The 21,347-nt window shown below is 41.3% G+C and overlaps 2 protein-coding genes and 4 non-coding genes across 7 annotated transcripts; 5 read left to right on the top strand and 1 right to left on the bottom strand.

Moving 5' to 3' along the window:
• The first annotated feature begins 246 nt into the window (after positions 1-246).
• Positions 247-6,824, top strand: EIF4A2 (eukaryotic translation initiation factor 4A2). 2 transcript variants are annotated; one of them, XR_007516838.1, is made up of 12 exons: positions 247-353; positions 1,241-1,286; positions 1,370-1,502; positions 1,784-1,923; positions 2,686-2,854; positions 3,150-3,259; positions 3,498-3,641; positions 3,947-4,084; positions 4,322-4,411; positions 4,643-4,722; positions 5,186-5,296; positions 6,029-6,118. XR_007516838.1 is itself a non-coding variant. In XM_049880702.1 (11 exons), exons 1-11 carry the CDS (start codon positions 325-327, stop codon positions 6,171-6,173), a joined length of 1,224 nt encoding a protein of 407 aa, XP_049736659.1. In that variant the 5' UTR covers positions 247-324; the 3' UTR covers positions 6,174-6,824. The 2 variants fall into 2 exon arrangements, 1 of the variants encoding a protein (XP_049736659.1); XM_049880702.1 differs by lacking the exon at positions 5,186-5,296 and having other exon boundaries at positions 6,029-6,824.
• LOC126058054 (small nucleolar RNA SNORD2) lies at positions 1,614-1,682 on the top strand. Its single transcript, XR_007513071.1, has one exon. It is a non-coding gene; the product is annotated as a small nucleolar RNA SNORD2 (small nucleolar RNA).
• Positions 3,687-3,864, top strand: LOC126058047 (small nucleolar RNA SNORA81). The gene has a single exon (XR_007513068.1). It is a non-coding gene; the product is annotated as a small nucleolar RNA SNORA81 (small nucleolar RNA).
• On the top strand, positions 4,126-4,258 carry LOC126057849 (small nucleolar RNA SNORA63). Its single transcript, XR_007512927.1, has one exon. It is a non-coding gene; the product is annotated as a small nucleolar RNA SNORA63 (small nucleolar RNA).
• On the top strand, positions 4,444-4,584 carry LOC126057959 (small nucleolar RNA SNORA4). The gene has a single exon (XR_007513029.1). It is a non-coding gene; the product is annotated as a small nucleolar RNA SNORA4 (small nucleolar RNA).
• Positions 6,819-21,324, bottom strand: RFC4 (replication factor C subunit 4). Its single transcript, XM_049880721.1, has 12 exons — positions 21,246-21,324; positions 21,025-21,145; positions 19,599-19,741; positions 15,704-15,782; positions 12,466-12,545; positions 10,452-10,571; positions 9,136-9,279; positions 8,816-8,936; positions 8,081-8,206; positions 7,251-7,331; positions 7,067-7,183; positions 6,819-6,987 (listed from the first exon to the last, which is right to left on the bottom strand). The coding sequence occupies exons 3-12, from the start codon at positions 19,727-19,729 to the stop codon at positions 6,865-6,867; spliced, it is 1,122 nt and encodes a 373-aa protein (XP_049736678.1). The 5' UTR covers positions 19,730-19,741; positions 21,025-21,145; positions 21,246-21,324; the 3' UTR covers positions 6,819-6,864.
• Between the last annotated feature and the right edge of the window lie 23 nt (positions 21,325-21,347).

Genomic DNA, 21,347 nt, shown 5'->3' with positions numbered 1-21,347 from the left:
GAGCAGGGCGGGCGGAGAAGGCGGTTCTCGGCGGCCTCTTGCTGCAATATTCTTCCGCCGCAAAGCAAAGAGTCCCAGCCGGTCCCCGGGCTCCGGGGACTTCCGGCGCTCCTGAAATATCGAGGAATTATCACATTTAGATTTTCCCATCAACTTGCACCGGGTTTTATGTGAGGGAACGACCTCAGGGTTAAAACTGGGGGGGCCGAGCGAAGAGCAAGCGGAAATTCCTCCGCAGGAAACGGGTTCCGGCTGCGAGCATATAAAAAACGGGTGGCGCGGGCCCGCTGTCTTTTCAGTCGGGCGCTGAGTGGGTTTTTGGACATGTCTGGTGGCTCCGCGGACTACAACAGGTATGGCGCTTTCTCGGTGGTAGTATTTTGTGGTGAAGGTCGTGTGGCGCCAGAGATGGTGGTAGTAGGTGGCACGGAGGCAAGACACTCCGGATTCATTGGCGTTTCCTTGTGGGGTACAGCAGCACCCTCGTGCCGTTCGAGAAACTTCCATGGTGGGTAGTGCCCCAGATTGCGGGGAGACCGGGCAGGGGTATTAAGAGGACTGGTTAAAGGGCGTCTTTTCTCGAGGAGCTGGCGGTCGCCGCCGGTCCCAGGCGGAGCACGGCAGGCATTTAGCGGTGGCGCAGTGTGCGTTCGGTACGGGGTGGCGGGGTCCCGGAGGTTTACGCGCGGATAGAGGCCCAGGGGTGGGGTGGGGTGGGGGAGGGTGGTCGCGGTCCGGGCCGGCGGGACCGAGCGGACGGGGGTCCCGGCGAGCCGTTGGCAGAGCCTGGCGGGGCCGCGTCAATCGGCCGGCTTGCGCAGTGCGGGGGGCGGAGCTCCGGAGCTCTCGCGAGAAGCGGCGCCGCCGAGACGGGAGCGGCGGGCGCTGGGCCTGGGAACGGGGCCGCCGTTCCCGGCGCCCGGCCCTCAGCCCGCGGGGAAGGGGCACAGGACGATGTGTGCTCGCACGCGGGTCTTCATTGGCTCTGGGCGGAAACGCACACGTGCCAAACCCTAACCCGTTGCCGTCGGGTTTGTTCCGAGTCATAGCGATCCTCTAGGACAGTAGAACTGCCCCATAGGGTTTCCAGGGAGCGCCTGGTGGTTTCAAACTACCGACCTTTTGGTTAGCAGCCGAGCGCTTAGCTACCGCGCTGCCTGGGCTCTATTTTATCCGAAAGGGTTAGAAGAAGGTGGCTTGGTAAAGGGATGGTGTCTAACTGCACAATTCTCGTCGGCAGAGAACATGGCGGCCCTGAGGGAATGGACCCCGATGGTGTCATTGAGGTAAGAAATGTGTGTGGGTTTTGAAACTCTGGGCAGATGAGACTGGTGCTCCTATTTACTGTTTTTTTTTTTTTTTAAAACAGAGCAACTGGAATGAAATTGTGGATAACTTTGATGATATGAATTTAAAGGAGTCTCTTCTGCGGGGTATCTATGCTTATGGTTTTGAGAAGCCTTCAGCTATTCAGCAGAGAGCTATTATTCCTTGTATTAAAGGTAAAAGAAAACCCGTTGGCCTTAGAAAACGAATTCATTGTGCTGCAGGCCTGGACCGTGAAAGGGAAATAAAATAACCTCTGGGGGACTAGCACCTATTTGTATTCCTTAAAGTGAAATGATGGCAATCATCTTTCGGGACTGACCTGAAATGAAGAGAATACTCATTGCTGATCACTTAATTATTTGGGCATAATTCGTGTTCCAAAAGGAATACATGGTGTGAACTAGAAGTGACGGTTTGATGTGGGATCGGTAAATATGTATCCTACTTTTTTTAGGGTATGATGTGATTGCTCAAGCTCAGTCAGGTACTGGCAAGACAGCCACATTTGCTATTTCCATCCTGCAACAGTTGGAGATTGAGTTCAAGGAGACCCAAGCACTAGTATTGGCCCCCACCAGAGAACTGGCTCAACAGGTATTGATAGTGTAGTTCAAAAACTGCTTGCGTGTTGCATAGGTTTCAGGTTTCACAACTGAAGGATTTAACTTAGTGTAAATTGGTCCTATCAGAGCCTTCCTTTTAACTGACCATGCATGCAGGGAGTTTTATAGGTAGTTAAACAGGAACTGGGTATGCAGATGATTGTTTCTCAACGTACTGAGAAACCAGAAATTTCTTCAGAGTTCACTAGATAAATGCCCGTTTTTAAGTTTGAATGCAGTTGTGCAACATGAAAACTGCAGTGTCATGTTAACATTCGACTGTCTTGGTAGATTGTGATGCATCTCTTGTATGCTGTTTTCAAAGCTCAATTGTATTGGCCTTGAGGTAAATCTTCCTAAATAAAAATAAGCTTTATTAAGGTCAAGATCACAAGCCACAGTATACACCACGGGAAATTTAAAAACCGTTAACAGTTTTCCTTAGTTGTGTTAACAGCTTGTTTCATTGTTTACACTTTCCTACACATTGAAGAATAGGGAATATCTTTGGTACACTTAGCTGATACTTGAAGGGAGACAGAACCCCAAGTTTGACAAGGTACAAACGTGAGACATTTTAAGGAAATTTTATCTTGAAGCAGTTCGTAAAGTCTGCATTTTAAGCTTGGGAAGTAGTTAATGTGCTGTGCATGCGTAAAAGCTGTTTGCAGACCACATATTTGGCCTTGTTTTGGAAGTTTTTCGATAGAGCCTGTAATTCAGTAGGATAATAATTGAGGCTTCTGGTTTTTAGATCCAAAAGGTAATTCTGGCACTTGGAGACTATATGGGAGCAACTTGTCATGCCTGCATTGGTGGAACTAATGTTCGGAATGAAATGCAAAAACTGCAGGCTGAAGCACCACATATTGTTGTTGGTACTCCAGGGAGAGTATTTGATATGTTAAACAGGCGGTATCTTTGTAAGTATTGACCTTTTCTTAGAGCATAATTGGAGTTTGCTATTGATAAATTGGAAACCCTGGTGGCGGAGTGGTTAAGTGCTGCGGCTGCTAACCCAAGGGTCGCAGTTCGAATCCACCAGGTGCTGCTTGGAAACTCTATAGGGCAGTTTTACCCTGTCCTATAGGGTTGCTATGCGTCGGAATCAACTCGACGGCACTGGGTTTGGTTTTTGGTTTATTGATAAATTGAATAGGGAAGTCAAATTGTATCCAGGAGAATCCAGAAATGATAGTATAACATTGTTTTTGACAGCTCCAAAATGGATCAAAATGTTTGTTTTGGATGAAGCGGATGAAATGTTGAGCCGAGGGTTTAAGGATCAAATCTATGAGATTTTTCAAAAATTAAATACAAGTATTCAGGTGAGCCTTTTCTCTCTTGTCCTATAGCTGGAGATTTGGTGGAACGCAGGTACTGTTAAAGTATAACTGAAGTGTTTATTGTCCTTTCCCCTGCTTAAAGCAACTGATGTATAACTATAACTGTCTCTAGCTCAGTCACATAGTAAGATTGGAGATGCTTGGTCTCAAACATTTTTCCTTGAGTGTTATGGTGAAAGCTTGTAATGTGTGCCAACGTAAACATTGTCCTTTTTTTCAGGTTGTGTTGCTTTCTGCCACAATGCCAACTGATGTGTTGGAAGTAACTAAAAAATTCATGAGGGATCCAATTCGAATTCTGGTGAAGAAGGAAGAATTGACCCTTGAAGGAATCAAACAGTTCTATATTAACGTTGAAAGAGAGGTAACGTGTTTAATGGTTAAACATAAAGAAAATTAGCCCATTTTTTCCTTCTTGTATAAGCACTGTGCTAAAATTACAGAAACGAGGACTGTGTCTTGGTTTTTGTAATAATGCTAGCAGAGTACACACAGGAAGAAAAGTAACTGCACTAGATCGGAAAGACTGGGGTGGACCTCTTTCTTAATGTCCGGTGTCCTTTGTCTTAAGATTGGGTGCGATAAAAGCCTTTAGAAATAGAATGAATGTTTACTGAGAAAGTTGGAAACTAAATGATTAAACTGTATTTTCTACTTGAAATTCTGTAGGAATGGAAGTTGGATACACTTTGTGACTTGTATGAGACACTGACGATTACACAGGCTGTTATCTTTCTCAATACAAGGCGCAAGGTGGACTGGCTCACTGAGAAGATGCATGCTAGAGACTTCACGGTGTCTGCACTGGTAAGAGGCATCCTAACTTGGCGCTAATTAAAATGTCTTTAAAGCAGGATTTAGACTACAATATAGCTGTTAAGTGCTGTGTTGTCGTTCCCCCTGCTCAAAATAAAGTTGTTTCTTATCTATCCCTGTCTGCTAAGCCCTTGTAGCAGCCCAGGGACGCTTGGTCTCATACATACTGATGAAATTAAGTACTGATTTCAACTGGTAATTCTTGAATTAAGGTTTGTTAATTTGCAGCATGGTGACATGGACCAGAAGGAGAGAGATGTGATCATGAGGGAGTTCCGATCAGGGTCAAGCCGTGTTCTCATAACTACTGACTTGTTGGTAAGTGAATTTTTTGCTGCTTTTAATCTATCCTACCAAAAGTTATTTTGGGGGCAAGGTTTTTTTTAATAACCTTTACCGTTTCGGGCTATTTGGGAGAATAAAGAAAAGACCACACTCCACAGTGGGCTATACCACTCAGTATAGTTCGCTACTATTTTGTGGCCTACAGTACCTAGATGTCCCACTTTGTTACGAATTAGGATTTGAATATACACTGTTGTCTTTCAGGCTCGTGGGATTGATGTACAACAAGTGTCTTTGGTTATAAACTATGATCTACCTACCAATCGTGAAAATTACATTCACAGGTGAGTAAATGGCATCTTGACTATTGTTATAATGATGAAATAAATTGACAAACTGTTGCGATTTTTCTGAAAGGTAACGTCACATCAGGGAATTGATTTATAAGGATGACCTTTGTAACTTGACACATGATAAAAGTTGCACTTGGGCAGACCTAGGTTGGTCAGAACTCAGTGGGAAGACTGGTCAGGACACAGTGGGAAAACAGTTGTGTTGCCCAAATTGGAAATTATAGAGAGCAGGTTTTAAGTATGTTGGTCCTAGCTTACGTTTGAGTGTTTTTTAGTCATGTTGCTCGTGTCCATGCGCTTTCTTGATCATTGATTCCTCTATAGTTGGGATGTTCTTGGTGGCGTCTGGTAGCAGTTTGAGTGATCCCTGGTTTAGTTGTAGTGGCTTTATCCCTGAATAAATTGAATTGTGCTTTGTTATATGATGTAAAAAAAGACTTTTTAAAAAATACAGGAGTCGATAGCAGCAGTTGATGGCGAGATGGCGCTCAGAAACGGCGTTGACGTAATTTAGGACGCGGAGTCATAAACGAAACAGCACACTGTTTGAATAAAGAGCGAGTCGGTATTTATATATTTGTTTTTCTTTTGTCATGATTATTTGATATTTTAAGTTGCTCCAGTCAAGGCATTTTTTGTATATTAGCCATTTTATTAGGTGGTTTTGCATTGTCTGGTTTCTACCAGAAAGGTAGAGAGCTGTTTGGAGGTAAAAACATGTTTGAGTAACTTGAGTAATCCATACAATGTGTGAGACAAACTGAGCAGAAAAGCAGTGATAAGTTTGGGTTGCCATACCAAATATTTGTGTTTTCCCACTGGAAAAAACTGAAGGTTTTAGAGAATAGATAACCTTGTAGGATTTACATTTACAGTTCACAGTTCCAGAAGTGCGTCGAAATGGAGTATGTAACTGTTCTTTTTGTTTCGTCCCTGGTGTTTACATCTGTCCCAGGATCACAGCTGCTCTTTGCTGGCCCACTTTGGTATGGGCTTTAATTCACTACCCCAAACACAATACTGTCATCTGCTTTGTAAAAAACAATGCTCAAGACACCTGATAAAATCTCATTTTGCAGCCAGACAGCCTTTGAATCCTTTTGGCACTAACTGCAAAGGAAGATTCTCTTCTCTAGATACTTTTTGGTTAGCAGCTAGTGCTCCAATTAGAAGCACGAACTATAACCTTGATAAGTAAACAGCAGCTGCTGGTTAACAAGTGGATCGTCATGTGCAGTAGTTCATGCAGTGCTGGAGAAACAACGTTCTGATGGTTGACTTTTTTTTTCTCTCACAGAATTGGCAGAGGGGGTCGATTTGGGAGGAAAGGTGTGGCTATAAACTTTGTTACTGAAGAAGACAAGAGGATTCTTCGTGACATTGAGACTTTCTACAATACTACAGTGGAGGAAATGCCCATGAATGTGGCTGACCTTATTTAATTCCTGGGATGAGAGAGTTCTGAATGCTGTGCTCGCTGTTGCTGAATAGGCGATCACAACGTGCATTGTGCTTCTTTCTTTGGGAATATTTGAATCTTGTCTCAATGCTCATAACGGATCAGAATTAACAGATTTTGATAGCAAAGCGACATTAGTCGTGAGCTCTTGTGAGGAAAGCCACTGGCTTCATCCTCCTTAGAGTTAGACTGTTGGGGTGGGTATAAAGATGGGGTCTGTAAAATCTTTCTTTCTTAGAAATTTATTTCCTAGTTCTGTAGAAATGGTTGTATTAGATGTTCTCTATCATTTAATAATATACTTGTGGACTAAAAGATATAAGTGCTGTATTAAATCAGCCAATTATGTTAAACTAGCATATCTGCCTTTATTGTGTTTGTCATTAGCCTGAATAGAAAGGCCTTTAAGACTGATTTTTTCCTTTTTTTTTTTAGAAAGCATTTGAATGCATTTTGTTTGGTATTGTATTTATTCAATAAAGTATTTAATTAGTGTTAAGTGTGAACTGGACCCTGTTGCTAAGCCCCAGCAAGTGATCATATCCTAGGTAGGGTTAAACCCCCAGTAAAATTGCCATATTGCACATGTCTTAATGAAGTTTGAATGTTAAATAAATTGTATATTCACTTTAAAGCTGCTTCGGTCATTTTTTATTCTTGCCAGAACCCCATGTTTACAAAGGATTTAAACCACGTTCAGTTGAACAGTTCTGGGTTAACTGCTGCATCACAGTAGCACAGAGGCTGATGAGCTGCAGGTGTTCGTCAGCACCGTCTGCTAAGCATTGATCTACTTCCTACAAGGAATGACAGGAAAAATGTTAGCAAGTAAACCTCCTTCAGGCGTAGTTAGATAAGGGCAAAGTGCCTGCTTACCGCAAGCTTTTCTGTGATAACAGACTTCTGTTTATCGGAGAGGTGGTGGTTCTCTACAACCACATCATGAAACTGATTGACAAGCTGAGTTGCTGGGTGACCCTCATCTATCAAATCCTGTATAACAAAAGCTGACATTGGTATGTTGCTTGTTTATCCCTTCCCCATAGTAAACTGACTTTACCTTTACCACAGCTTCTAGCTTGTCAAAGGAGCCACTCTGACATACAGCAAATATTCCATCAATTGTCTCAGCTGGTATTACCTAAAAAAGGCATTAAAGCTGTTAGTTTCTGGATGGCAGGTAGTTTGTGAAATACGCCCCACTCCCGTACCAAGTAATTGAAAACAGGAATGACTCCATTTAGTTCTTGATCTAGACACCTTGTTTAAACACTTTGTTCTCTGACTGGACCTCAGCTTGCCTATGTTAAATGCTTTATGTTCATACACGTGCTTGAGCTCCAGATAGGTGATCTGGGATGCTACTGGCTATTTCTAAATTCAGCCAATTCAAAAGTGAACTCTCAATCTTGTTCTCTAAGTAAGACCTGGTAATCTGTAAAGATGACAGCCTTGGAAACCCTACGAGGCAGTTCTAGTTCCTGTAAGGGTGCTATGACTCAATAGTACACAATCACCATCTCCAACCTAAATCTGCTAATACATTTATGTTTCTAGTCCAGTAGTTAGTAAATGACCTTGGTTCTATGAGATATACAAAACTTCAGAACAGTCTCACCATGCATGAAAACTAACAAGCTTGAAAATGATAGCATATACGAAGATGGGTGTAGCACTAATGAGTTTATACATGTTGGATATGCCTTGTTTATACGTGACGTAAACGCGCCTGGCAAAGTGAAAAGCATCAGCTCTAGTATTACCCAGTCCCAAAAGATTATGCTGCTCCCAGGTTATGCCCTTATTTTACTTACCTAGTGCAGTAAGCATTCAGTACCTATCTGTTGGATGAAAAACCACAAAAAACAAAGAGTATCTAAGTGCTCTTACCCCAGCAATGTCCATGATCACTTTCTCTGTGACCTCCTTCCCGGCTGTTAACCGAGTAGCACTTTGAAGAAATGTAATGGCTTTTCTCAAGTCTCCTTCTGAGACGTTAATAAGATAAGCTATTCCCTTGAGAGAGAAAAAAGTTATTTTTAACCTGTGATAGCCAAGTAAGGCTTTTTGATTTTAATAAAAAAAAAACACTGCTTTAGAGTCAATGGGGAAAAGCATAAAGTTTATTTTTGAGGAAACAGGAGATACTGGCAGAATTACGGAGAGATCAAGTCAAGTGGGAAGGATACAGATGTCTTACTCTGAAATTTACAGAGATGAGACATTCCATGTGCCTCTTTTTTCAATCACAAAGGAAAAAAAAAGTTAAAGTCTGTTACGTAGCAATGAACAAGGGGCCAAAACTTCATACCAAGTTAATTCTTGAAGTGGAATATTAGCTAGAAGACGAAAATCTTGTCATGCTGAGACGTTGCAGAATTTACATTTTATGTGTATGAAATCTGCCTCAGTTTTGATTCTTTGAGATATTGATAACAAGCTAGCATTAAATGACCCTCCCGATAGCAACAGAAAGGCTGAATTTTTAATTTCTAGACGTTCCAACTGCTGTTGACTTAAGTTTGCCTGAAGAAGTGGCATCAGGACTGAAAGCAACACATTTGAGTCTTTTAGGGTTTCCTTGTATGCATTCATCAAAGGAATTAGTAATAACATGAACATTACCTCGTTGGTAATTTTGACATTTTCCTTCTCAGCAATGTCTAGTAATCGCTGCTGCTGAGTTTTATCTGACAGAGGTTTGAAGCGGAATTTAGAACATCTAGAGGTTAGGGGTTCAATTATTCTGTAAAAGATAAGATTGGAAAAAGCCAGTCAGGGTCAAAAGAAAGAATTTCTCAAAAGAACTTCTTATTAAAAATGAATCAAGATTTGATGGAGGAAAAATTAAAGAAATGTTGCCTTGAAGAAAAATGTGTTGCCTGTCTAACTGGGGTCCTCAAAATGAGGTTGCCCAGCATCTACCTTCAGGGCAGTGTACACACCGGCTGACGTAGTTACAGATGAGGCAGAAGCGGGTGGTCTTAGATTCTTTCTCCATGGTGCGCCTCAAAGCCGCCTGAGCGGCTGAGGTCATGGAGTCAGCTTCATCCAGAATCACAATCTTAAAAGGAGGACACGGCTTCCCACTGATACAGAAAGACACGCAGGAGTTGAACGGTAATATGTGAACATTGTTTCTGGTTAACAGGTTTATTGGGATATAATTCACATACCATACAATTCACCCACTTAAAGCACACAATTCAATGTTTTCAGTATACTCACAGGGTTGTACAACCATCACCATTCTATTTTTTTAGAACATCTTCATGACTCCAAAAAGAAACCTGATGTCTGTTAGGAGTCACTCTTCTCCTCCAACTCCCCCTAAGGCAACCACTAAGCTACTCTGTCTCTATAGATTTGCCTGTTCTGGATATTTCAGAAAAATGGAATTATACAATACGTGACGTGGTCTTTTGTGAGTGCATTGTTGATTCAAGGAAGGTATCAAAAATTAGTCACTTTCTACAAATCTTGCAGTGTGTTCTGATAATAAAATTTCTATGTCCAGTGCAGTGCAGTGAATTACTTAATACGGTCCTTCTGGCCATAGTCTTTGTGACTCCCACACAATGATTGGGTGGGACTATACAAATATAAGGTGTATGAAACCTGTGATGGTTAAGGTTATGTGTCAACTTTGCTGGGCCATGATGTTTCAGTGGTTTGGTAGTTTCGTAGTGATGCAGTCATCCTCCATTTTGTGATCTGATGACATTATCCTCCATTTTGTGATGTGCTGTAAATCCTAGCCTCTATGCCTATGATGAGGAACCCTGGTTGGTGCAGTGGTTAAGTGCACAGCTGCTAACCAGAAGGTCAGTGTTTTGAACCCATCTGACTGTTTACCTTGAGGCAATTCTATTTTTACTAATTACATCTCTAAACTCTAAAGCTGTTCCAGTTTGGACAAGAATATATATGGTCACTAACTGTGAAACACATACTAAAGCTTAAGTTGTCTGAGAAAAGAAAGGCAATTTTTTCTTTTCTAACACAATTGCAAAAATCAGGATTTTTATAATGAGCATAACACCAAACTATCAAATATGATTAATAAATATTCCATGAACAAAATATCAGTAAAAACTTTGACAGCTCTGCAATTTCAAACTTAGTATAATAGAAAAGTCATTCCTGGGCTTAAATAATTTAGATAAAAATACAATCTAACACAAAAACGAAGTTGGAAATTTGGAAAAACTTATTTAAAACAAGTATGATGACAGGCCACAGAGAAGATAAGCTTGCTTACTCTGAGCGACTTCCTGACACGGTCAATTGAGCAAAACTCTTCACTTTCTCTCGAACTACTTGTATTCCACGTTCATCAGAAGCATTTAACTCAAGAACTCTGGATCGGAACAGTTCAGGCCTATGTCAGAAAGCAGCTGATGTGAGACGTCAGAGAGTGTACAAGTCACCCAGGCTTAAATTACATTGTAACATTAGCACACTTTGCTATCGTTTAAAATCCACCTAGTAACAATGTGGATCAAAGTGACTGTGTTAACATTTTTGGCTTTGATTTCCTATTCATAAAAAAAAAAAAAAAAGATGATATAATGCATAAAATGTTGCATCAGTTTTCCACTTAGCATTGCACCGTAAGCACTTTACCCTGTCTGTCATCAAAATCACTGTAAACGCCATTTGAACAGGTGTGTGATGCTCCATGCTATCAGTGTGCCATTGTTCACTTAATTTACTTAACATTCCTCTATTGTTAGGCAATACGTTAAAATATATCACAATTTTAAATAATCTGCAATATAGCTAGCTCATTTTGATTTCCACCAGGTAGCTTGCTATATGGAAAATTACTAAGCTTGCTATAGGGAAAACTACTGAGTTAAAATATGAAGTTTTTTTTTTTTTTCATTATTAAAAGTAGCATATGCTCACTGTAGGAAAATGTCAGAAATCAAAAGCAAATTAAAAATGACTGGTGCACCCTGCTAAACCACACTTTTGAAAACTTTCCTCTAGTTGTTTTTCTACATATATATACTTTTAATAAATATATATATATATAAAAGAGTTGACATTTATAGTTTTGTCTTCACTGTCCCCAGTTAACATGCTATCCTAATCATCTTTCCATGGGCATAAATATTTAGAAAGCTCTGTGTATATACATTTTCCATTTTCTTTCAGTTCTATATGGACAAACATTTTATACAGGACATAAAAAAAGCTACATTATTTTGAACTCACCTCCTCCAGAATAAATAATAATAAATTACTAGACAGTTTCATGATGCTTACATTGCTAAGGCTAGTTCAGCCTGGATCTGATTGAGTTACAGAATAAAAAATACTTTTATAACTTTCTTGAGAAACAAAATTTGCTGTCAAATAAAATATTAGGCTCACAGCAGCTTCCCGCTTTGTCCTCTTTTACATTTTGACAGAACTAAGTATTCTTACATATTTGGTGGCTTCACAGGTACCTCTGAAATGATGAATTTTCATACATAGCATTTCAGATGTACCCTTGGGCCATATGCCCCAAAATTCTGGATAAATTCAAGATGGCCATGCTCTCTTGGTATATGTTTCATGGATTTCAAACCCCAGTTGCTATATGTTTTTTAACTCTAGGTAAAGGGCTCTCTAGAATGATTGGCTAAGCTGAGAGAGTGACTGGAAGAATCTAAAAAGAGAGCTTGCAGAGAGATTTCCTGGTGTTCTGGAATCATCCTGCATCAACTGCTACCCGTTCTGATGCATTCAAGGGAAGTGTGGACAAGGGGCTAAGCAGGCCGCTCCTGAGCCGGGGCCTGGGAAGGCCAGAGCAGAGGCAGCTCGAGGAGGAGTGGTGGTGGGGTCTGCAGCAGCAGATACAGCAGAGGTGATCAAACAACCACACAGATATGCAGGCAACCATTAAGAGGATAATAAACCAATCAGCATGACTGCAGACAGGCTGGGTCCTCTGGGCTCCAAAATCAGAACAAAAAAGTTGAAGTGATTGGGGCGGGGCTGGAGGGAGAAAAAAGAAAAAATCACAGGGCTCTGTATATGTAGCAAATTCAGAAAACATCTCAACAATGAGGGTTACAAAGAAGTAGGCGAGGTCATTTATTTGGGGTGGGGGAAGGCAGGGGAGAAAGGGGAATGGCCTCACTGGATTAATAAAATATTCAGGAACAAAAGACAAATCCAACAACCCTAGAGTGAAGTCAAATGCAAATCTTTGGGGAAAGATGCAGTACCAGAGATTTTTGGTGTCAACTCTTAAAAAAAAAAGAAAGATTTCAACTTACCCAAAGAGTTCCCTAGCTGCTGCCAAAATAGTTGATGTCTTTCCAGTTCCAGGCGGTCCATAAAACAAGAGATTAGGAAGCTGTAGAAGTTAAATTTTATTTTTAATAAATTGTATTCTGGCACAAACAGATGAAAATCATGACTAAAAATGTCTGCAGAACAGATCAATGACTTCCCTCAAAGAGGAAAAGCCGTTGTGGATTCTGACTCATACTCTATAGGACAGAGCAGAACTGCCCTATAGGGTCTCCAAGGAGCAGCCGGTGGATTCAAACTGCCAACCTTTTGGTTAGTAGCCAAGGTCCTAACCATTGCGCCACTAGGGCTCCATACATACCTAAACAGATTTCTTAATATAATTGGTTATCTTGCTCTTAACAGTTCTAAATCCTGCTCCCTCCCCCACCACGTAATACTGTCACTTTTTCCCAAAATCCCTTTCTTATCTCTTAAATGGAATCAACATTTATGATTGCTCCTTACCTAATCCACTTAGGTAGAACTTTCCAAACTGGGATTAGAAATTTATTATTATTTGTGAAGGGAGGCCCAGGTTTCTCTCAGTTCCTTATTCCCCACCTTTGCTCAGGATTGGGTGAGAGTTTGTATTTTATAAAGATGTCAGCTGCTTCAAGAGGGGACAAAGACCACTGGCATAATTGGATTTGGCCAATATTGAGAAAAGAGTAGTGAAAAAGGCATTACCAGGCACCTTCCAAGAAAAGAAACATTAAAAGTAAACTAAGCAGCTATCAAGCTCCAGACACTGTCCCAGCTGATGCTTAGGCACCACGGAGGGACGCCTGCCTTAATCAGGGAGAAGTGACAGGGGTGAGAAGGGTAAGATGAAATAATTCGCTATCTTCTTTTATACCTTGGATTTAGCTAGGTTGGCTCCTCTTAAGCAGGGAACTGATCTGTGGTGAAGATTAATAAATTAATGCACTAAATTCTAATGAGCTATGTTATAAAACTGTATCATTCAATATGCCCTTTCACATCAGGAAATCATTGCATGTAGGAAACTAGACAATGTAATTTATCTGCTTCCACTCTTGTCTAACCATCCCCCGTCTTGTCACTGCTTGCTACCTAGAACTATTCACTGGCTTCACACTCTACATAGGAAAAAACCCAAACAAGCCGCTTACCAGAATGATAAGGACTTCCATGGTCTGGCCCACCACCTCCTTCACCTTCTAGGCCTCTGGCCTACACATATGCTGTTCCCACAACTTGAGGTCTGACCCCTTCATTCTGCCTGGCCAAGTCCTGCTGCACTGTAGGTCAGGAGTCTTCCCTGCTCACCCAAGCTACAGTGGCTCTCCCTGCCATTCTCTCATCACAGACGTTGTTGCACCTGCTGCAGTCTGCATGTCTTTATGACTGATTTACCTGTCTACTTCACTAGATGTCAAACTTAAGAAGACTAAAACCCTTGTTTGTCCTGTATATATCTGAACTATCAGTGTCTAATGCGGTACTCAATTGACTGCAGATAAATAAGCCAACATATAGACAAATATGTCAATCAAAACGCTATTACTGTTACATTGCTAATACAGAGCTTGAGATACAAACTATGAGATGCACTACTTGATAACAAAAAACAGAGCTGCCAGGCCTCTTAGTTATCAGGTTTACAACTATTATTGCGATCTGTGCATGCCTGGATATTTGTAATGACTTGTCCAGGTAACTGCCATAAACAATGTTTTGAACACATTCTTTAAAGCACGAGAAAATTTTTCAACCTTGCATTATATAATTGATTGATACACGATGGTATTCCAGAACTGTCGGTTAAGTATCAGCTCTTAAAGTCATTTCTGAAAAAAAAAAATCCTCTTATTATTAGTTCCACAACTTGTGATGTATTCGAGTTACAACAAACAGCACTTACAACCATTTTTTGGTACATCATAAGTAATAGGTACTACATACAACATCACAGCACAGAGTCTGCTGATGTTATCACTCTCAGATGTTCAAGGATTGGATTTATAAAGATACTGATAATAAAAGGCAACAATAATAAAAATGAAAAAGAAAAAAAGAGGTATTCGACTTAGGTTTTAGGTTGTCAGAATAGAACCTGTCATAAGTCAGGGACTACCCGTACTTTTAAAATCCTTCCAAGAAAATGAAGGAAAGAATTATTTTCCTTTGCTCTTCAGAGTTTAAAAAGAAAGAAAGTAAGAAACTCATCTTTAAGTTTTATAAAACTTTGTTTGAAAATACAAAGTATTCAGCAAGAGGTTAAAGATGAACGTTCTCAATTCAGCCTTAGGAGTTATATGGCATAAAGTCAAGGACTGGATCATAATCCCACTACATTTGCCTACAGTCGAAAATGCTAGTAATTAAATCTTCTCTTGCCATCTGTGAAAATACAACTCTGCAATTAAAATTGCATACTACTAAAACTTAAAAAGTAAAAAGCTGTTTGCCTTAAATCAAAACAAACAGTAGTAAAGAAAATGATTTTAAATAGTTTTATAACATAAAAAATGTGTACTGTAGACGAGTGTTAATTCCAGGAAGAGCATGGATGGCCACCAAAGCCAAAAAAATGTCTAACTAAAAGCAGCCAGGCTTAAAAGGAAGGAAGCAAAAGTTACATCCTACTTTCATTTGCAACTTCTCCCCTCCCTTCACAAAAACCACTCTGGGCACTTCATCAAATGCAATTTTAAATTGCTAATTCTTCATATGGGATTATCTTGTCTGTGAATAATCTAAAATGCAAGTTACTCAAGGACATTTTACCCCACAGCAGGAGACACAGTGCTGTAAGCAGAATTAAACACTCAATGCTTTCTTACATTGTGGTTCAACCCAAATCCTAAAGTTAGGGCCATTTTACCTTAAAGGTTGACAGAATACACCCAGAGGCGCCTTGGAAAAAAACCCTAGAGATCTGTTTCAACGTCACAACCAAGAAAACCCTACGGAGTGCAGTTACACTCTGCAACACATGGGGTTGCCATGAGTCAGAATCAACTCGATGGTAACTGGTTGGTTGGTTGGTGAGTACTATATAACAATGCCACTTAGGAGTAGGTAGGAGATGCTCAATAAGTATTTGTTGGACTAATTATCCATTGTCCCGATGGTTACCAAGGGCCTACTATATTCAGCATGACATTAATGGGAGGGAGCTATTATAAAGAAAGAAAAAGGTTAATAAATTAAGTCCTAAGCTCCCAGTGACATTAAACACAATTTTCTACTCACATCGGCTCCTTCTAAAGACTTTTTCAGCACCGCCACCACCTCTTCTTGGAAAGCAACTTCATCCACACGTTTTGGGCGACTGGAAAAAAAGAAAAATAGGGTATTTAGTATATTGCCATAGTCACAGAAAAGTCTTAGGTGTTGCTTCTGCTAAAATTATCAATGACAATTCTTATTTCAGTAAGGAGAAGAGAAATTTGTTCATAATTGTGAGTAGTTAGAAACCCCTTTTGTATTTATCTTAAGCAAATACAAACTGAAGGAGTGAAATATTTTTCACTTCCCATCTGCATTTTTACATGCTATGTTTACAAAAATTATGCAAAAGGCTTTGTTTTGCTACATCACAAAAGCCAACTGGTTACAAGTTAAAGTGAATATTTGACTAGAAAATATTACACTTTGACAAGACCATGAAGCTGAGCTTAGAAGGAAGTACACTATTTAGTAACCCCAAGATACCAAACTAAAAAACCAAACCCATTGCCGTCAGAATGGATCCCCACTCATAGTGACCCTATAGGACAGAGTAGAACTGCCCCATAGGGTGTCCAAAGAGCACCTGGTGGATTCCAGCTGCCGACCTTCTGGTTAGCAGCTGTAGCTCTTAACCACTACACAACCAGGGTTTCCAACCTCAGGGTAAGAAGCGCTAACGTTGCTAATACCAGTATCTTCCAGCACCTTACTGCACAGAAAACACTGGAGATCTGTTCACTTCAATGAGGACTAACAAGTTTAACAAACATGAAGTACAGTAAAATTATATAATTTTAGTCTCACATCATTAACTAGTGATTTTAAGAGAAGCTAGAACAGTTACACTCCCAACCCTAAGACTGGGCATTGTACTCAGTTAACTAATCAAAAGCTTTTCTTTGATCAAGTCTTTTCTAATTAATCAGGTCAATACTAAAAAAAGATAAATTTGTTTTTTTTTTCTAATTAATCAGGTCAATACTAGGCAGGAATTATATGTCAGATGATGTTTTATAGGGAAACCACTAATACTATATAAACCAGTGTTTCATATTCAAATAACTGCTGGGCCAAGGCAGATACTGAGAAGGAGAGACAAGAGAAAACAGTGGGGACTATGGCACTGGTGGCACAATGGTTAAGAGTTCTGCTGCTAACCGAAAGGTTCACAGTTCGAATCCACTACCTGCTCCCTGGAAACCCTATGGAGCAGCTCTATCTGTCCTATGGGGTTGCTATGAGTAGGAATTGACTCGATGGCAACAGGCTTGGCTTTTTGGTTGCCCAGTCTTAGAGGCAGAAAAACTAGAATGTCATGGATTGAACTGCGTCCCCCCAAAATATCTGTCAACTTGGCTAGGTCATGATTCCCAGTATTGTACGACTGTCTACCATTTTGTCATCTGATGTGATTTTCCTATGTGTTGTAAATCCCATCACTATGACGTAAGAAGATGGATTAGTGGCAGTTATACTGATGAGATCTACAAGATTTCACAGTGTCTTAAGCCACTATCTTTTGAGATAAAATAAAAGAGAGAAGCCAGCAGAGAGACAGAGGGATCTTATATCACCAAGGAAGCAGTACCAGAAGCAGAGCATGTCCTTTGGACCTGAGGTTCCTGTGCGGAGAAGCTCCTAGACCAAGGGAAGATTGATGGCCAGGATGTCCCTCCAGAGCCAACAGACACAGAGCACCATCCCCTGGAGCTGACACCTAAATGTGGACCTGTGGCCTACTAGACTGTGAGAAAATAAACTTCTCTTTGTGAAAACCACCCACTTGTGATATTTCTGTTGTAGCAGCACTAGATAACTAAGACATCGATTTTTAAAAAAATTTTCTTATTGTACTTTAGATGAAGGTTTACAGAGCAAACTAGTTTCTTATTAAATATGCATAGTGCTCGTGCTGCTAACCAAAAGGTCGGCAGTTTGAATCCACCAGGCGCTCCTTGGAAACTCTGTCAGGCAGTTCTACTTTGTCTTATAGGGTCGCTATGAGTCGGAATCGACTCAACGGCTACGGGTTTTGGTTTTATGAATATTGTTTTTTGACACTGGTTGCCAACCCCATGACATGTCAACACTCTTCCCTTCTCGACCTTGGGTTCCCCTGTCCTCTCCTGCCTTCTAGTCCTTGCCCTTGGACTGGTGTGCCCATTTAGTCTCATTTTGTTTTATGGGCCTGTCTAATTGTTGGCTGAAGGGTGATCCACAGAAGTGAGTTCAGTAATGAACTATAAGAGTGTCTCAGGGCCACACTTTTGGGGTTTCTCCAGTCTCTCTCAGGCCAGTAAATCTGGTTTTGTTGTTTTTTTTTCTTTTTGTTAGAATTCTGTTCTATATTTTCTCTAGCTCTGTCCGGGACCCTCTATTGTCATCCCTGTCAGAGCAGTCAGTGGTGGTAGCCAGGTACCATCTACTTGTGCTAGCCTCAGTCTGGTGGAGGCTGTGGTGGTTGTGGTCCATTAATCCTCCGGACTAATCTCTCTCTTGTGTCTTTGGTTTTCTTCATTCCCCTTTGCTCCAGACGGGGTGAGACCAGTGGAGTATCTTAGATGGCTGCTCAGAAGCTTTTAAGACCCCAGATACTACTCACTGAAGTAGAATGTACAGCATTTTCTTTATAAACTATGTTATGCCAATTGAGCTGGATGTTCCCCACAGCCCTCAGCCCATTAATTTGGTCCTTCAGGGAGTTTGGATGTGTCTATGGAGCTTCCATGATATAAACTAGATTTTTATGTGAAATTTCCCATTTTTTTTTTAAAAGCATTGTTGGGGGAAAACAAAACTTATGAGGGTTTTACGTGGCCTATAAGTCATCTGCAAACCCTCAGTAAATAAGGGCACATTCAGTGCTTGCAGTGGTTAAGCTCTCCACTGCTAACTGAGTGGTTAAAACCCACTAGATGTGCCATGGGAGAAAGATGTGACAGTCTGCTTCTGTAAAAATTATAGTCTTGAAAACCCTAAGGGGCAGTTCTACTCTGTCCTATAGGATCACTGTGAGTCGAAATCAACTCGATGGCAAAAGCTTTTTATCGTAATATTTCTTAGTTGATTGACAACTTATGAGGCACTTCGAGTGTTGTTTTTGACAAAAAGGTATAAACACACAAAACCCCAACAATTTTCACCTATTAGTAATGAAATGGGAAACAGGTTATTTGGACGTAAGTAAACTTCTGAACAAGAGCTTATAGAAACTTTGTTTTCTTCACAGCTGTATCCCAGCCCCTAAAAATGTGCTTAGTGTAGAGAAACCTTGGTCCATCCACAGGATAAGGGAATTAAACAAGATCATTCTAAGGCATCTTTCAGTTCTAAATCTCCATGACTTAAACAAGTGGTGATTTTTAAGGACAACATGTAAGCAAAGCAATTCACCCCCCCTTAAGTAAAACAAGTGATCAAAACGAGTTGTTGCTGTTAAATGCTATGCATCAATTCTGACTCATGGCAACCCTGTGTGTCCAGAGCAGAACTGCTCCACAGGGTTTTCAAGGATGTGAACTTTCGAAAGCAGATTGCCAGACCACAAGGTCTCCCAAGGTGCCTCTGTGTGGATCCGAACCAGGGCTGAGAATACGCATTTCTAACAAGTTCCCAGGTGATGCTAATGCTGCTGCTTAGAGACCAATTCTGAGAACACTAGTACAGCAGTGGTTATTATACATAATATGCTTAATTTATCACACATAAGAATCATCAGGGATCTTGTTAAAATGTAGATTCCGATGCAGTGTATCTGGGGTGGAAATGCAAATACTCAGCAGGGGTTTGAATAAACCAAAGCCCTGGTTTAAACTGCCAACCTTTTGGCTACTAGTTTGTGCCACCCAGGGACTCTTTCAAAACTGGTTAGAGAGGTTATTTGTTAATTATTTTAAAAAAACAGAAGCGTACTTACTATTTTTCCACCCATGGAACAGGTTTGGCTTTCTTGTTCTCTCCACTGCTTCCTGCGGTGGCAGCAACTCCTCGATCCTTGGTGAGTGCTGGTTTAGTACTGACAGATGCACCTTTTAGAAATGCCTGCATGGTTACTTCACCCTGACTCACAGAAGACAGAAAAGGAAAAGCTACTTTGAAATCATTAGGAGGAAGTACTTCCTGAAAGCACGCTTAAAGTTATGCAAAGACATTCAATCATTGCATACTAAATGAAGGACATCACCCCATGACCTAGGACCCTCTGAATGCATTGTACAGAGGGCTACAAGGACACATAAGAGGCCAAAGTCCTTAAGGAGCTTAGACTCTATATACAGCGAGGGAGTTATAGAACCAAGAGAAATCTTATGTCAGAACCCAAACACCATTTCTTAACAGCTCCAAACTCTTTGATAATATGTCACTAATGGTCAAACTGTACATGGGCCTCTATAGTCTCCTCCATTTCAGTCAAGGGCTTGGTGCGAGCCCAGGCCCTGGGATGAGCTCAGCATTCAGGGGTGCTGGGACCACAAATGAGGACCTCCACTCCTTTTCTTGAGCACAGAGCTCTGCTCAAGGACCTATTTTACTGGCAGAGCCAATGACTGCCTTCAGAAGCCTTTTTTTTTTTTAAATGGGGCAGGGTATTCTGTTGTTAAAATGGAAACGGCTGTTTTTCTTTTTTAATAATGTGCTCACTATCAGAAATCAAAACAATGTCACTGAAACGAACTGGTGTTATGCTCTGCTCTGTATACTCTAAACAAAAAACAAAATAAATTATATACAGAAAAGCATGAGGAATTAAAAATTCGTAAGAAATCCCACCCAGAGACAACCGCATTCAGGTAAACGTTCTTGCAGGCAGGGGGAAGGCAGTTGTTAGGGATAGAAAAGCATCATCTGCTTGCCTGAAAGTTCACAGCATTAGTGGCCATTCTATATTGTTCACTGCTGTATCCCCCCAGTGCCTAGAATAGTGGCAGGCGCTCCATGATACCTGGTGAATGGATTACCACCTAAGATGCTCGATTTCCCTCTGTAAAAGACGCTAAAGCCTATTCCATAAGGTAACCGAGTTAAACAAAAGAATACGTGTGCAAACACATAGGTCCGTGCTTGGCATGTGGACGAACATTCAATAAAGTATATTGTTAATATCTGTGAACAGTCAAGGTTTTAACGTTACTACTAAAAGTACTCGATGCTTGCCACGGGCTGCTAAACAGTAATGCAGCCCAAAGCAGGGCTCTGAAACAGACACTGCGCCACGCCGCAAGTGCAAGACGGGGTGCAGACCGGGGATGAGAAGGTGGCGAGGCTAGAGCGCTACGGTGGACGTGACAGACATCACAGACCCATCAAGGGCGCAGCAGGAGTAGAGGAAGGCGAAGGCAAACCTGGCAATCTCCCGCCTGGCCACCTGTCCTCTTCCACTCCGCGCGGGGACCCGGGCACAACCTGGGCCTTCTAGCCACTCGTCTCCGCAGCGAGGACGACACCGCCTCGTTTGTGGGGTTTCTGGAAAGGACAGGGCGGTCACGAAGTGTTAGCTCCTTTCCCCAAGCAGAGGACCCCAGGCCCGGGAAGCTCCGAGACACCAGGTCGCAGGGAACTTAACAGTCGCCGCCGTTCCTGCAGCCGCCTCAGTTCCCGCCACGGAACAGCCGGCGCAAAGCAGGGCGGGAAGCGTGCGTACGCAGCGCGTCACTTCCGGTCTTCG

The sequence above is a fragment of the Elephas maximus genome, chromosome 1 (genome assembly GCF_024166365.1).
Source record: "Elephas maximus indicus isolate mEleMax1 chromosome 1, mEleMax1 primary haplotype, whole genome shotgun sequence".
NCBI classification, from domain to species: domain Eukaryota; kingdom Metazoa; phylum Chordata; class Mammalia; order Proboscidea; family Elephantidae; genus Elephas; species Elephas maximus.
Note: the sequence above shows the minus strand (reverse complement) of the source record. Positions and strands in the feature narration are given on the sequence as shown.

Coding starts and splice junctions, on each gene's coding strand:
- EIF4A2 (XM_049880702.1), top strand. CDS start 325: ATGTCTGGTGGCTCCGCGGACTACAACAG. Junction 354..1,240: donor GGCTCCGCGGACTACAACAG/GTATGGCGCTTT, acceptor TCTCGTCGGCAG/AGAACATGGCGGCCCTGAGG. Junction 1,924..2,685: donor CCAGAGAACTGGCTCAACAG/GTATTGATAGTG, acceptor TCTGGTTTTTAG/ATCCAAAAGGTAATTCTGGC.
- RFC4 (XM_049880721.1), bottom strand. CDS start 19,729: ATGCAGGCATTTCTAAAAGGTGCATCTGTCAGTACTAAACCAGCACTC. Junction 12,546..15,703: donor AGTCTTTAGAAGGAGCCGAT/GTGAGTAGAAAA, acceptor TAACTTCTACAG/CTTCCTAATCTCTTGTTTTA. Junction 8,207..8,815: donor ATGTCAAAATTACCAACGAG/GTAATGTTCATG, acceptor TTCTCTCTCAAG/GGAATAGCTTATCTTATTAA.